The following is a 16,494-nucleotide window of genomic DNA, read 5'->3' as shown; positions in this document are numbered from 1 at the left end:
TGAACTGGACAGGTATGAAAAAAAAATTGACGCCATGATTTTAACTGATATCCAAAACGATACGTCTACGCGACGATTCGTTTGTTTCGTACGTGTAGCGTCGTAACGATACCGATACGACTACACTTACGACCCATGTGCGAAGGGGCTAAGTTAACCAAGCTTAAAGTTTCTAACTTTACCTTTTCAAGTTTTCCGGCATTTATGTTTGTCCCACAAAATATATGGACTCTGCTACCTATTTTGTGACTGCATAGATACTTGTATAGAAAGTACAAAAAGCAGACACAAATTCTAAGATCTTAGCGAAAAACTTTCCTAGACTTGGCTTTCTCGCAAAAATCAAAGTTGCATCCGAGAATTTATGTCAAAGTACCTAGCCGTGTACGTGCTCTAAGAAGTGGAGAGATAGAAGATTTTATCATTTTTAGGGTTCCGTACCTCAAAAGGATAAAAAACCAGCCAAGTGCGAGTCAGGCTCGCGCAATGAAAGTTCCGTACTACAGTCGTATTTTTTTGACATTTTGCAGGATAATACAAAAACTATGATACATAAAAATAAAAATCTGTTTTAGAATGCACAGGTGAAGACTTTTTATATGATACCCCACTTGATATAGTTATCTTACTTAGAAAATTGAAAATACAAATTATTAGTTCATGACCACAATTTAATTTTTTTCGTGTAGTGTAACCACAAATTCACGGTTTTCAGATTTTGCCCCAAATGTCAGCTATAAGATCTACCTACCTGCCAAATTTCATGATTCTAGGTCAACGGGAAGTACCCTGTAGGTTTCTTGACAGACCGACAGACAGACAGAAAGACAGACACACAACAAAGTGATCCTATAAGGGTTCCGTTTTTCCTTTTGAGGTACGGAACCCTAAAAAGGAACCCTTATAGGATCACTTCGTTGTCTGTCTGTCGTATCTGTTAAGAAAAGGGAATCAAAAGCTATAGGGTACTTCCCGTTGACCTAGAATATATGAAAGGCAGGTAGCAATGTCTTATAGTACAAGTAAAGGAAAAATCCGAAAACCGCGAATTTAATTATAACACGGGTGTACAACTTATTTTAGGCATCAATGGCTTAACTTAATCTTGGCTGTAAATTTTGGTGAAACAATAAATGATTAATTTATTTTAGCATTTAAACTACCGTGAGTGATTTCCATTCTAAATAATATCTGTCCCGGCTGTACTCACGTGTGTAGTCGACGTTAGCCCGACTAGTTTCGAACCCATACGGGGTCCTTTTTCAAGGGACACAACGGGCGCTACGGGCAGCGGCACGTGCGTCCCGCAGTCAAAACCGCGGCGCGTGCGCGAACGGACTCCCTTGAAAAAGGACCCCGTATGGGTTCGAAACTAGTCGGGCTAACGTCGACTACACACGTGAGTACAGCCGGGACAGATATTATTTAGGATTTATTTATTATTTGTTTATTTAATTTGTGGTTACATCACAAAAAAATGCGTTCGTTGAAATTATGTTCACTAAATCACATCAAGAAGGCCCTGTCCGTCCATTAACTTTTTAGAACACTAAAACACAATAACAAATTTTTATCATACTGGTTAAGGATTTCTTGTACGATAATATGGTGCGGAACCCTTCGTGTGCGAGTCCGACTCGCACTTGACCGGTTTTAGCGTGTTAAAAAACGAACGCTTATGAATTCCTTCCTTTGGACGTTTTTCTCAAAGACCGCTTACCTACGGACCAAGAATATCCACTGGAATTACGGAGAAAATGCGTTTGAAGGAAAAACTATTTTAAAAACAGCTGTAAAAGGTTATTTTTATGCTGCACGTATTTATTAAATTTTCAATAAGTTATTTTTGCTTGAGCTTGATTTTGTATGAGGATAAAACAAAGATATTAGACAGCAGTATCTAAAATATTACTTTAGTCTTATTATCATGCCGTAGTACCCTCTTTGCTTAATCGAATTTAGTTTGGTTCTTATTTGAATTCTAGCAGATACCGGGCGTGCTTTACAAAAAAAAACATCTTCGCATTACTGCCTTTTTAATACAACCGATTTTGGGCACATCGGTTGGATAGTTTCTAAATCTAATAACGGACATAGGTAGGAAGAATAATTTTTTGGGTTTTATACCTATTAAGATTAATCAAGCTCAAAAACAAAATCTTTGTCTGTGTTTTTTTTTCAGACTTCCTCGGTTTTCCTTATAATAAGAATAATTGTTTCTGAAAAATGATATGAAATGTTTACATTTCACACCCTGTAGATTGCCTTGGCCTCGTGTTATAGAAATCCTCGCCAAGGCTCGGCCGTCTAACTCACACTCGACCAGAAAACGCTAACTTTCCGCTTACTTATTTCCTACATCTATGATAATTTCAAAGTTACACCGGCTCAAAGATATGTAAACCTTTGAGACCGCGCGTGTAACTTTAAAACTAAACATTTGTATAGAAATCTCATATTGGGTGCTTTCCCCTTGAACTACTCAAAACATCGTCACGTCTTGATACGTGACCGAAGAGAAAATACGAGACGCTATAATGTGACTTATAAAATCTTCGCCAAACACAAAAGAAAGCATCTTCAATATTACGGTTGTATTTTATTCGTGTCCTTCCAATAATAGTGCTGTTATTTCTGGATGCTTAGTACAAAATTTTACATCTCACTAACATTGATAGAATTCGAAAGTCTAAACACTATAACCTCAAAGTAAAATGCACCTAAAATACTTGAATTTAAGTCAAAAATTCAATACCATTTATTTTAATTGCGCGACATGAAAGCATCTTCAATCGCAACAATATGCTATATGTGTCCTTCCCAATTAATAGTGCTATTATTTCTATAATCGCCTAACGTTGATAGAATTCGAGAGTCAAAACATTATAACGTCAAAGTAAAATGGGCAAAAATGTCCTTGAATTTAAGTCACAAATTCCCCGCTATCTTTAAAACAAAAGCCAATAGTCATTAGGCCACATCATGACTGTCCGTCAGTGTGATTGTGGTCAAGCGTGAGCCAATAATGAATAAAAAAGTAGGCTAACTTGGAAGGGGTAGTAGCAGTTTTACTAAACCCTTATATCGGTTTCTACACGGCATCGTACCGGAATGCTATATCAGTTGACGGCACGGCTTAGCCGGTAGGGTGGTAACTAGCCACGGCCGAAGCCTCCCACCAAAAAAAAATGTTTAAAAGAGAAGCTGAACTTCAGCATTAAAACAAGACAAGGAAAGTTAAGGTCCATCTTTAACGCGAAAGCATTTCGACGCTCGAATTCTATCAACGTTGGAGAGAATTAAAATCTCATACTAAGCATAGTATGCGGGTAAACGCCAAGCCGTAGGTCGTAAATAGAAAGCGGGATTGTTGTGTATTCTCTGATGCTGTGATACTCTGTGCGGAGCCGAGATAAGTGAACATAAAAACTGCTATTGGAAGAGAAACAGTGAATATTGTATAAATAGTACAAACACTTGTATCAAAGATTTATTTTCTTTTACTAGTTGAAGCCCACGACTCCATCCACGTAGATTTATTCTTTACAACTGAGGATCATGACCCCTTCCCTTTAATTACATGAATACTTTCTATCTTCTTTTTTGTACCTATTCTACTCCCTCTACAACCTCTCGTACTGCCAAGGGTCACTGGAAGAGATCTCTCAGAGAGAAGTGCTTCCCTGTCCACTTTTACTCTCTTTTTCTCTTTATTGTAAATGTTTTTGGTACAAATCTATATATATAAAAGGAAAAGGTGACTGACTGACTGACTGACTGACTGACTGATCTATCAACGCACAGCTCAAACTACTGGACGGATCGGGCTGAAATTTGGCATGCAGATAGCTATTATGACGTAGACATCCGCTAAGAAAGGATATTTGAAAATTCAACTCCTAAGGGGGTGAAATAGGGGTTTGAAATTTTGTAGTCCACGCGGACGAAGTCGCGAGCATAAGCTAGTCTAAATATATAAAAGGAAAAGGTGACTGACTGACGGACTGATTGACTGACTGATCTATCAACGCACAGCTCAAACAACTGGACGGATCGGGCTGAAATTTGGCTCGCAGATAGCTATTATGACGTAGGCATCCGCTAAGAAATGACTTTTGATTTAACCACTAAGGGGGTAAAATAGGGGTTTTAAATTTGTGTCATCCACGTCAACGAAGTCGCGGGCATAAGCTAGTATCCTATAAGTTCAAAGTACCGTACAGATAGGCCTATTGCTGAAGCCAAAGAAAAGTTGAAAACTTTTCAAATTATGGTTTGGAATAAATTTGGTAAAATATCAGGACCATGAGATAAGAAAATGATAAAAATCTACCAAGCGTGAGTCGGACTTGCGCACCGAGAGTTCCGTACCTTCGAAGGATATGTGTAAAATACACATAGGTATCCCTCCAATGTAGTAATTATTGCGTTGACTAAGTTTGACTCTTTTACAACCTTAAGGGACCGCAGACCTAAGTCATCATCATCATCAACCGATAGACGTCCACTGCTGGACATCGGCATCTTGTAGGAACTTGCACACACGACGGAGTTGCGCCGCCTGAATCCAGCGGCTTTCTGCGACTCGTTTGATGTCATACTTATGTAGGTATTCAATCTATACTAATATAAAGCGGTAAAGTTTGTAAGTTTGTTTGTTTGTAATCTCTGGAACTACTGAATCTATTCTGAAAATTCCTTCACCAGTAGAAAGCTACATTATTTATGAGTAACATAGCCTATAATTTATTTTCGAAAAATTGTAATAAGCTACCCGTGCGAAGACGAGGTGTGTCGCCAGTATTTGATAATTTCAGCTAGATATCCATGCGTTTCTGAGAAAAATAGTATTGACAGACAGATAGACAGACGGACGGATGAACAACGAAATGATGAAGTATGAGTTCTTGTTTATTTTTGAGGTATGGATCCGAGACATGGTCGCTAACTATGGGCCTCATAAGAAAGCTCAGAGTCACTCAGCGGGCGATGGAGAGAGCTATGCTTGGAGTGTCTCTACGTGATCAAATCAGAAATGAGGAGATCCGTAGGAGAACTAGAGGCAATGGGCGGGTCATATAGTTCGTAAAACCGATAGACCTTGGGGTCCCAAGGTGCTGGAATGCGACCTCGCAGCGGAAGACGCAGTGTTGGAAGACACCCCACTAGGTGGACGGACGACATCAGACGAGTCGCAGGGAGCCGCTGGATTCAGGCGGTGCAGGACCATGGCGTGTGGAAGTCCCTACAAGAGATCTATGTCCAGCAGTGGACGTCTATCGGTTGATGATGATAATGATGATGATGGAACCCAACAAAATTCAAAAATCTTCACGCCGCTTTCTCCAATCTCACAAAACAATAATGGAAAGGAATCAACAAGAATTCCCCGACCGTTTAGTCAGCATTCCAGCCGTGCCTAGACAAAGTGATAGGCTCTGTTGGCTGAAAGATTTATTGATATCGCTCCTATAATAGACAGAGAGCCAATGAGTGCCAGACTTTCGTTATTTTATATAAGCTACATAGCTCAACGGGTAGCGAAGCTGAAGTGGCAATGGGCTGGGCACATAGTTCGTAAATCCGATAGATGTTTGGGGTCCCAAGGTCCCAAGGTACTGGAATGGCGACTTCGCACCGGAAGACGCTGTGTTGGAAGACCCCCACTAGGTGGACGGACAACATTAGACGAGTCGCACGGAGCCGCTGGATTCAGGCGGCGCAAGACTGTGGCGTGTGGAAGTCCCTACAAGAGACCTATGTGACCTATATGACCAGTGGACGTCAATCGGTTGATGATGATGATGATATAAGCTAAAAGTTTCTCTGCATATTGTCCCCAACACAGTGAGGAACGATCAGCGACTATGAAGTTAGGATCACGGTAGCTTTGGTAGATAACAGGTAACAAGGGTGTAAAAAATCTTACGTCAAAGTACAAAGACTAATTTTTTTATATTTTCTTGGGAATAGTATTAAAAATCACGTCATGCATTGCCAGGCACTTAGTGTCGTGGCAACCCCCTGCCAGACGCCCTTAAAATTTTAAAGTTTAAGGGTATCCAAACTTCGCAGTCGCTGATCGTTCCTCCCAGTGTTGGGGACAATACGCAGAGAAACTTTCAGCTTTTATAAAATAACGAAGGTGTAACGCTCGATGGCTCTTAGTCCATAATACATTTGGCAGTTTTCCTTGTCTTTCCCGCGGTTACATCCCGGATTAAGGAGGTTAGGGGCTACGTCCTGGAGGCGGTTTGTGACGTCAAACATCTCTATATCTAAAAACTAGCTTATGCTCGCGACTTCGTCCGCGTGGACTACAAAATTTCAAAACCCTATTTCACTTACAAAACACTTACTTAGGGACTCTCTAACTGACTATCATGCTTCTTAATTATTTATTTGTATTTTTGTGTTTTCTTTGGTTATTTATTAGTAAGTTGTTAGAATACTCAATTGTGTTAGTTTATCTTTTAGTGAAGTAGGTAGGTTTAAATTAGTATGTAGTACAGTTTTTATTATAAGAATAGATATAGGTGTATTAATAGCGTTAAGGAAATATAGTAGTAAGTTATGTACTTAGTATTAAGAGCGCCACCTCGCCAACAAACTGGCCCACCAGTTTGGCGAGATAGATATGTAGGAAACTTTGTAAAATTATTATGAATAAATAAATTTAAAAAAAAAAAACCCCCTTAGGAGTTGAATTTTCAAAAATCCTTTCTTAGCGGATGCCTACGTCATAATAGCTATCTGCATGCCAAATTTCAGCCCGATCCGTCCAGTAGTTTGAGCTGTGCGTTGATAGATCAGTCAGTCAGTCAGTCATTCAGTCAGTCAGTCAGTCAGTCACCTTTTCCTTTTATATATATAGATGAATCGCTAAATGTGTTGCTGATTGCAAATCTCGAGAACAGCGGAACCGATTTCGCTAATTCTTTTTTTATAATATTCCTTGAAGTACGAGGATGGTTCTTACGGAAAAAAGAAAAATTTTAAAAATTTGAATCGACTAGTTGTTAATAAAAATCTTGGGCACTTTGAACCCGGTGACATTTTCTATTGTCATCATCATCATCATTATGATCAACCCATTGCCGGCCCACTACTGAGGACGAGTCTCATGAGAAGGGTTTAGGCCATAGTCCGCCACGCTGGCCAAGTACGTATTGACAGACTTCACACCTTTTAGAATACTATTGAAATTAGTAGACCGGTGATTATGATGATGATGGATATTATTGTAGGCTAGATGATGCTCGCGACTTCATCCGCGTGGATTTAGGTTTTTTTAAACTTTGATTTTCCGAGATTAAAAGTTGCCTATATCAATTTTCGGGATGCAAGCTATCTCTGTACCAAATTTCGTATAAATCGGTAAAACAGATAGGCTCTTAAGTAACCTGTGATTCCGGGGGGATTTCCGGGGGAAAAAGTAGCCTATATCCTTCCCCGGAATGTAAGCTAACTTTGTACCAAATTTCATCAAAATCTGGGCCGTGAAAAGCTAGCAGACAGACAGATAGACTGACCGACAGACAGAAAGATAGACAGACACACTTTCGCATTTATAATATTAGTAAGGATTTACAGCACTGAAGAAGTTGATTACGCATAGAAATGTCTTCATATACAACGCGACTAAGGGTTTATTTAGTTTAGGTTCATATCTCGCCCTAGTTATAACTACCTAGTTATAAGTGCACTGACTACTGAATGGTGGTGAAACTGGCGCGACCACGTGATTCATTGTCGTTGCCAACCGATAGATGTCCACTGCTGGGCATAGATCTTTAGTACGTACTCCGTAAAGCGAAATCTTATGGGACAGACCAAATGGATCAAATGGCCCGTAGTACCCATTTTAGTAACTAAATCATTTTTTTAAAGAATACTAGCCAATTTTATCATGCTGACTAATATTCCCCTTTCCCTCCAATTAAGCGTGAAGCTTGTGCTAGAAGTAGGTACGACAATAGTGTAACGGGTGGGGCTTGAACCGGCGACCTTTTCGGATTTCAGTCCACGCCTTTAACCGTTGAGCTATCGAGGCTCTAAATCATGCCTTGCATAATATTCTTACTTGCAATTTAAAAAAAAAAAAAGAATACCAAGGTCTCACCGATGAATCTCAGTACCTACTAATAATGATACTGACATATAACACTCGTCATCAAAATTCACTACTACTTAGTTAATTTGAACTAACTTTATATTTGGTGGCGAGCCGTAGATTTATTTTTTAATAAGCCCTATGTAATTTAAAAAAAAACTGAGGTATACTTAATTCGATTGCGTCAATTGCGTAATTTTTTAATATTTAAAGTCAGATTATTTTTTATTTTTGTACACTTTCAATACCCAACCAAATGGTTTTACAAATATATTTAACTACAACACTTCTAATAAATACTAGCGACCTGCCTCGGTTTCGCATGGGTGCAATGTAGATACTAATGTGGTGTCAGTGAATAGTGATTAATAATCCATACTTCCATACTGATACATTGTTTTCGTGTAACTTTGACCATTTAAGCAGCGCACGCCTCGAAAACTCTGGAATGAGAGGAATTTTTTCCGACCTAATTCATATGATTTCAATTTCCCTAGGGATCTCTAATTTTTTGAGAAATAAACCATACTTATAAACCTTCCTCTTGAATCACTCTATTTATTGGTGAAAACCGCATAAAAATCCGTTGCGTAGTTTAAAAGATCTACGCGTTCATACATACATACATACAGCGGGAAGCGACTTTATTTTATACTATGTAGAGATATTAAACTAATACTAAACATCACAAAATTACAATAATAATCTAAAGTAATACTCACGGACAAAAATATTGGACATCAACGTAGCAGGCAGGCAGAACACGATCACCAATATATCAGCGACTGCCAGGTTCACGATAAAGAAGTTCGTCACCGTCCTCATTCGCGGCGAGCGGTACACCACCGCAATTACAAAACAGTTCCCGATCAAACCCACCACGAACACTAGCAAATAAGCCACGCAATACACCGCAGTCATCGCCCCGCTATGCCTGTACATAAAGTCATTGTCCATCACACCAAAATCCGACCGGTTCAGCGTTATATTCACCCTCAAAGGGTGATCTTCCAAATGAGTAGATAACGGCTCCAAATCAGGTAACACACTGTTCTCAGGTATAAACTTTGTATTAATTACTTCCATTATAGAGTTCGACATGACTTCAACGAAATGATTCCTCGAGTGTTCCCGGGAATGGTTTCTATGTCTCAAATGATGTTTTTCGCTCGGTTGCGTAGAAAAGTTCTGAAAGTCATCGAAATCACTCAACACACGTAACGGAGCCATGTTTTTTTTTTTGAAAAGTTTTTTTTTAATTTTTAAGTCATTATCAATTTTATTTATTAAAACTATTAAATTACTTGTAGTATTATTTTATAAGTTATAACACACATCAAACATTGGCAAATAAAAAGGAGCACAGCACATAAAATAGTACGATAGAAAAGTATTAAAAGTTCCGAAGTTGTGCGGGTGTCATTCGTAGCGGTTCTACGCGCGGCTGTTTGGGCGATCGCGCGCCTTCTGAGCGTAGAGGCTCTACGGCGGAGACTTCGACGCATGTGCATTTTTGGTGCCTACTAAAACTAGACACTTTTGCACTTTGAATATACGTTATGTGTAACAAAATAGAGTAGAATATCGCTTGGTTCACGTTTATTTAAGTTTGTTTTCAATTGGGAATGGTTTGGAGGTCGGATAGGAACGCATCCGGGTAAAAGCTTAGCATTTCATGCATTTTAATCATAGTGCCATTTAATCGAGTTTTCGACTTCCATTTTATGCCCACTTTGTTGGGAATTTCTATTAACGAGTACGTCCATACTCCATACTGCGCGTAGGATGTGTACGATTCAATTAAAGTGAGATTTCCGTTCGTGACTATTTTAATACATGAAACTAACTCCATTAATATAACTTTTAAATATTATACCAACACTAAATAAACCAATACGACCAATCGACATTGTATTTTACAACATATTATCAGCAGATGGATGTGATTTTTACATCATTATCATGATGATCTCATCGCCGGCTCACTACTGAGTACAGGTCTTCTCTAATAGTGAGAAGCGTTTTGGTCAGGGGTCACCAATTAGTTCCATTTGGGGTCCGGTTCTAAAATAATATGACGCGGTCCGTTTCTACTTTTTTATACACCAGATAATTTTCTAAGCCAACAAACCGCCCTTCTCCAGGGCCCACGTCTTTACGAAACTCAAAATTAACTTCAATAAGTGTATAAATATAAAATTATAAGTAAGCGATGGAAACTATATTCTTTTTTCGCTCAGAATTGCTGAAGTTTGTTCAATGTTGAAAAGAAATGCCTTTAAGTCTTCTAAAAGAAGATTTAGTTTCTGCTGTGTAATTCAATTAGATAAGGTCCGCACAAAATAGGCCAGCGGTCCGCCATTTGGTGACCCCTGGTTTAGGCCATAGTTCGCCGCGGTGGCCAAGTGGCCAGACTTTACACACCTTTCGAGAACATTATGGAGAACTCTCAGGCATGCAGGTTTTCTCACGATGTTTTACTTCACCATTAAAGCAAGTGCAGATATTTAATTAATCAGTACCCTTATTATAAATGTGAAAGTGTATTTGTTTGTTGGTTTGTTGGTTTATTGGTTTGTTGGAGTGTCCTTCAATCACGTCGCAACGGTGCAACGGATTGACATGATTTTTGTATGGGTAGCTATAGATAAAGACCTGGAGAGTGACATAGGGTACTTTTTATCCCGAAAAATCTAAGAGTTCCCACGGGATTTTTAAAAACCTAACTCCACGCGGACGAAGTCGCGGGCATCAGCTAGTATTTAATAAGTAATTGCTTTTTTCTAACCTCTTAAAGACAACCTTTGGTGCTATGAAAAGGGTACTTGATTATTCAATCCGCCCTCGATGCTTAATTGCATCCTTGGTTTTAGGACGAAGGACAAAATACAAAACCCTTTAATTTTCCAACTCGCATTGCCAACGTAATACAACCCTTATAGCTAAGGCAATAAGAGTTAAGTGGTTGTAGGTCCTGTGATGCATATTGGCCACTAATCAAGATGTCAGTGAGGCCACGAGGCCACTCCTGTGGCCTTAATCTGGACTCTAGATAATATATGAGCTCAATCTGATTTAGTTTCTTTGACGTCTGACGATCTTCCTGATTTTTAAGGTTCCATACCCGAGCCAACGGGATTCGATTACTAAGACTCCGTTGTCTGTCCGTCCATCCGTCAGCGGACTGTATCTCGCGGACCGTAGATAGAGAGTTGAAATTTTCACAGAATGCGTATTTCTAACACTTTTCACAACAAATACTAAAAATTAAAAAATTACCGCTACAAAAATTAAAAAGTTAAAAAGTGTCATTTCTTGTACGATGGTACGGAACTCATTCTGTGCTAGTCCAACACAAACTTGACCGTTTTTTTGTTCCATTACAAGTTTAGTTAGCCCTTGGCTAAGATCACACCTGGTGGTGAGTGATGATGGAGTCTTAGATGGAAGCGCGCTAGCTTGGAAGGGGTAGGGCAGTTTTTATTAAACCCATACTCCTTATCGGTTTCTACACGGCATCGTACTGGAACGCTAAATCACTTGGCGGCACGGCTTTGCTGGTAGGGTGGTAGCCACGGCCGTAGCCTCCCACCAGTCAGACCAGAGACAATTTAGAAATGGAAAATTCCTTAATTGCCCCTGCCAGGAATCGAACCTTCGACCTCCCACTTATAAGACCACAGCGCTCACCACTACGCCAGGAAGGTCATCAAAAGTTTCTCCAATGTCTGTGGATTTCCTGGGTGCAGTTGGCAGAGCTTTACCCATATATAAGTGGCCCTGGGTTCGATTACCGACAGAGTAAAGCTGGGAATTTAATAAATAAATAAATAAATAAGCCTTTATTATTCTGAGGGTTCACAATTTGCAATTTGTTATGCAATATGCAAGCTGGGAATTTAACAATTTGTAAATTAATTAATAATGCATTCAATTTCAAATGCACTTTCCATAACACGAAATTAAAAATACGAATTTAGTAACATCATAGCTGGTTTACCAATCCATTTACAGATTTGGGCCAACGTTGCCTAACTAGGGCAATCATGTCAATTTTACGCTTACACAACGAGGCCTTGCCGCCCTAAAAAAAACTGCTCTTTTGTTCTTTATTCTAATTAGTGTTGACAAAATAATGAATCCAAAAATTTCCATACCAATTAATATTGCGAACAGTAAATTGTCCGAATTGTAAAATGAAATATTTCGTGTTTCCACGTACGAAATTTATGAGTGACATTTCCAAATTACTTCCACCCGATTATAGACTGTATTTTTTTAGAAATACGAATGAAAATGGTGTGCAAAATTAGTTTCAGGTCATCGCACTGAAACAGTAGGCTGTATTTCAAGTTGTCACCGCATTTTATGGTCTACCACCCATCTAGTGGTTGTTAACTAAACTTTAATTAGACACTACACTATGAATTTTCAATAGAAAATTAAATACGCGTGACAATCCAAATATAATCAAACTCAAAGCATCTATTCAACATGGTTATAGTTCCCAGCAGTTAAATAGTCGCATCTGACCTACCAACCGAGCTCGCACAGGTATTGTTCCACGCGCTCGTGTACTGTGTATGGATGTAGCACTCACACTAATGCAGATGGTGAACGCAGCGTGTGGTGTGGCATGCGGGTTGGTGTGCTCCACTCAAAACCAAATTGAATTGAAAGACACTAAGTTAGCAAATTGAATTGAAAGACACTAAGTTAGCGAATCACCCCACTTGATATATTATCAAAGAGTTCTCACGGGATTTTTAAAAACCTAAATCCACGCAAGTCGCAGGCATCAGCTAGTAGAAAATACGTCAGGGAAACTATGAAAGCCTCAGGTAGGTATTATTATAAAATGTATTTGCAAACATTTACAATATCCAGTGAACCGTACTGCCGAGTTCACGCATTAGACTATCTCCATAATGCTACACCCCGGCTTCGGTCGGGTGGAAATTCTGAAAAAACGTTTCTCAGTGGAGGTCTCATAAAGGTATTAGGTATTATTTATTGCTTACCGCCACCGGGCGGTCTGCGTATAAGCAAAACCTATATGCAGCATACGTCTATAGAAATAAAAATACATACTAATATACTAATAACTAGCTTATGCTTGCGACTTCGTCAACGAAGAACGACACAAATTTCAAACCCCTATTTCACTTCTTTAGGGGTTGAATTTTCAAAAATCCTTTTTTAGCGGATGCTAATACAGATATCTCGAGCAGTCAAGAGCAAATAACGTAGGTACACGAACAGATCGAGTGCTCGACACATATACAGACAGGCTGGAGGAAACTATAAGGATTTCTTGTTTTAGAAAGAAAGAAAGAAAAGAGGTTTATTTATCAAACTGTGCACACATCACATCTTAAAACTAGAGCTGGTTATTATGCCGCTTCTTCCACCTGAGCATTAGTCCAACGCGCTTATTTTTTATTTTATTCAGATACAAGTTAGCCCTTGACTGCAATCTCACCTGGTGGTAAGTGATGATGCAGTCTAAGATGATAGCGGGCTAACCTGGAAGGGGTATGGCAGTTTTTATTAAACCCATACCCCTTTGGTTTCTACACAGCATCGTACCGGAACGCTAAATCGCTTGGCGGCACGGCTTTGCCGGTAGGGTGGTAACTAGCCACGGCCGAAGCCTCCCACCAGACCAGACCAGAAATTTAGAAATTATAAAATTCCAAACCCCTGCCAGGAATCGAACCCGGGACCTCCCACTATTAAGACCACAGCGCTCACCACTGCGCCAGGGAGGTCGTCGAAATTAGCTTCAAGCAAAAGAAGCGCCGGAACAAACTGTCATGTGTAGCACAACCCGAAAAAGGGTCCCAGCTCAGCATTATGCTGTATGCTTTATTGCACAAGAACATGCAGCGCTGATTTTACGGAACCCTAAAAACACCGTGGTTTGAGTTTCACTTTCCACTGAGATTTGATGCAAAAGGAAGAGCGCATCATCTATCTGTGGTGTCAACGACATTTCTTTGCATACTTTATTACAGCTCCCACTTTACGACGGTATCATTGCCCTGTAAAAGCATATTTTGTATTGTATAAGTCCCTTAAATTTCTATTGCGCTGGAACCATGTCTCATTAACATCGAAATGACGTCATTTTGACGAAATAAAAATATACCATCAGCTCGAAACTTCAGTCTAGTGCTAACGTCACTAAAATGGCGGCCACGCGCATTAGCAATTTGCGGTACTAATACTCCATCACAATTTCATCCCATTACCACAGAATAAGGATTTGATATTGCATACAGAGGTTCCACGAAGGCATCTAGACAGAGCAATCGTGAGGTATACCTAAGTGTGGGATGAAGGAGCGACTCGAACTGGCCTACACAGTTAGGGCCCTATGTTGAAAAGTCGTCGTGGTTGTTTTTAGGGTTCCGTACCTGAAAAGGAAAAACGGAACCCTTATAGGATCACTTTGTTGTCTGTCTGTAAGTCTGTCTGTCTGTCTGTCTGAAGAAACCTACAGGTTAGTTCCCGTTGACCTAGAATCATGAAATTTGGCAGGTAGGTAGGTCTTATAGCAGACATAAGGCGAAAAATCTGATAACCGTGAATTTGTGGTTACATCACAAAAATTAATTAAAATGTGTTCATATACCAAGTGGGATATCATATGAAAGGGCTTTATCTGAGCATTCTAAAACAAATTTTTATTTATTTTTATTTTTATGCATAATAGTTTTTGATTTATCGTACAACATGACGAAAAAATACTACTGTAGCACTGAACCCTCGGTGCGCGAGTCTGACTCGCACTTGGCCAGTTGTTTTATAGTTGTAATGGAATATAAAAAGTGCAATATTTAGAGCAGCATGATCCGGGTATAATATTTTAAGCGAAACGTCGCGACTGCTCGTAAAATATAGTTAGAACGTTGATCTACGACGCTAGGTACACTCGCCCACTGAAATAGATTTTTTAATGAATATTAGCCTTGCTAATCAGGACTAATATTCCTCTTTCCCCTTCCAACTAAGCACAAAGCTTGTGCTATAATAGGAGTAGGTACGACAATTATAGTGCAACGGGTGGGGTTTGAACCGATGGCCTTTCGAAATTCAGTCCGCTCCTCAACCTATTGCTATTGAGGTTAATTAGATGAGATGTTAATATCTCATATTTCCTATTACTGATCATCATGATCATCGCCCGGCTCAAAAGAAAGCAATAGAAAGAAAAAGTTTAGTTATAAATTGTGGCATGTATCACTAGTTGAACATCTAGTTGATGATTCGTGTCATGCCATATTGTCGCATTTTTTACTCTGGTCTGGCGTAAACACCCAGAGTTTTTTTTTTAAATTCAGATACAAAGTAGCTCTTGACTTCAATCTCACCTGGTGGTAAGTGATAATGTAGTCTTAGATGGAAGCGGGCTAATCCGGAAGGGGCATGGCAGTTCTTATTAAACCCATGCCCCTTTTGTTTCTACACGGCATCGTACCGGAACGCTAATTCGCTTGGCGGCACGACTTTGCCCGTATGTGGGTAACCAGCTACGGCCGAAGTCTTCTCAGACCAGACCAGATATTTAGAAATTATAAAATTCCAACTGCCAGGAATCGACCCAGGACCTCTCTTACTAATTCTAATAAAGACCACAGTGCTTCGACCACGAGCTTTTCGCTTGGTTGGAGGGGAAAGGAGAATATCAGTACCCTTATTATGAATGCAAAACTGTGTTTGTTTGTTGGTTTGTTGGTTTATTGGTTTGTTGGTTTGTCCTTAAATCACGTCGCAACGGTGCAACGGATTGACGTGATTTTTTGCATGGGTATAGATAAAGACCTGGAGAGTGACATAGACTACTTTTTATCCCGGAAAATCAAAGAGTTCCCACGGGATTTTTAAAAACCTAATTCCACGCGAACGAAGTCGCGGGCATCAGCTAGTCAGTACCCTTATTATAAATGCGAAAGTGTGTTTGTTTGTTGGTTTATTGGTTTGTTGGTTTGTACTTGAATCACGTCGCAACGGTGCAACGGATTGACGTGATTTTTTGCATGGGTATTGATAGGCTACTTTTTATCCCGGAAAATCAAAGAGTTCCCACGGGATTTTTAAAAAACCTAATTCCACGCGTACGAAGTCGCGGGCATCAGCTAGTTAGTCATAATTGACAAATCTTTAAAAAAACTCTAATTTTATTATACTTAAACTTTATTCACGTCGACTGTAGGTACATAGTGCTACAAAAAGTCGTCCATTTTTAATTGATTTACTTCATAATGTCCGCTATAGTAATCCAATTTATGTTCACTTTCATGAAAGTCACTTTAAACACTTTCGTCTTTATTTACTTAGAATAGAATAGAATAGAATAGAATAGAATAAATTTTATT

General features: G+C 39.3%; 1 protein-coding gene across 2 annotated transcripts in view; it reads right to left on the bottom strand.

Annotated features, from left to right (window-relative positions):
• Positions 1-9,562, bottom strand: part of LOC117985681 (neuropeptide SIFamide receptor-like) — a 185,762-nt gene extending 176,200 nt beyond the window's left edge. For both annotated transcript variants that reach the window (XR_011237245.1, XM_034972442.2), the window contains exon 1: positions 8,836-9,562. Coding sequence is in view for 1 of the 2 variants with exons in the window: in XM_034972442.2 (XP_034828333.1) it covers positions 8,836-9,343 (508 nt within the window). In the remaining variant the exon portion in view is untranslated. The remainder of the gene's footprint in view (positions 1-8,835) is intronic.
• Between the last annotated feature and the right edge of the window lie 6,932 nt (positions 9,563-16,494).

The sequence above is a fragment of the Maniola hyperantus genome, chromosome 10, assembly GCF_902806685.2.
Source record: "Maniola hyperantus chromosome 10, iAphHyp1.2, whole genome shotgun sequence".
NCBI lineage: Eukaryota > Metazoa > Arthropoda > Insecta > Lepidoptera > Nymphalidae > Maniola > Maniola hyperantus.
Note: the sequence above shows the minus strand (reverse complement) of the source record. Positions and strands in the feature narration are given on the sequence as shown.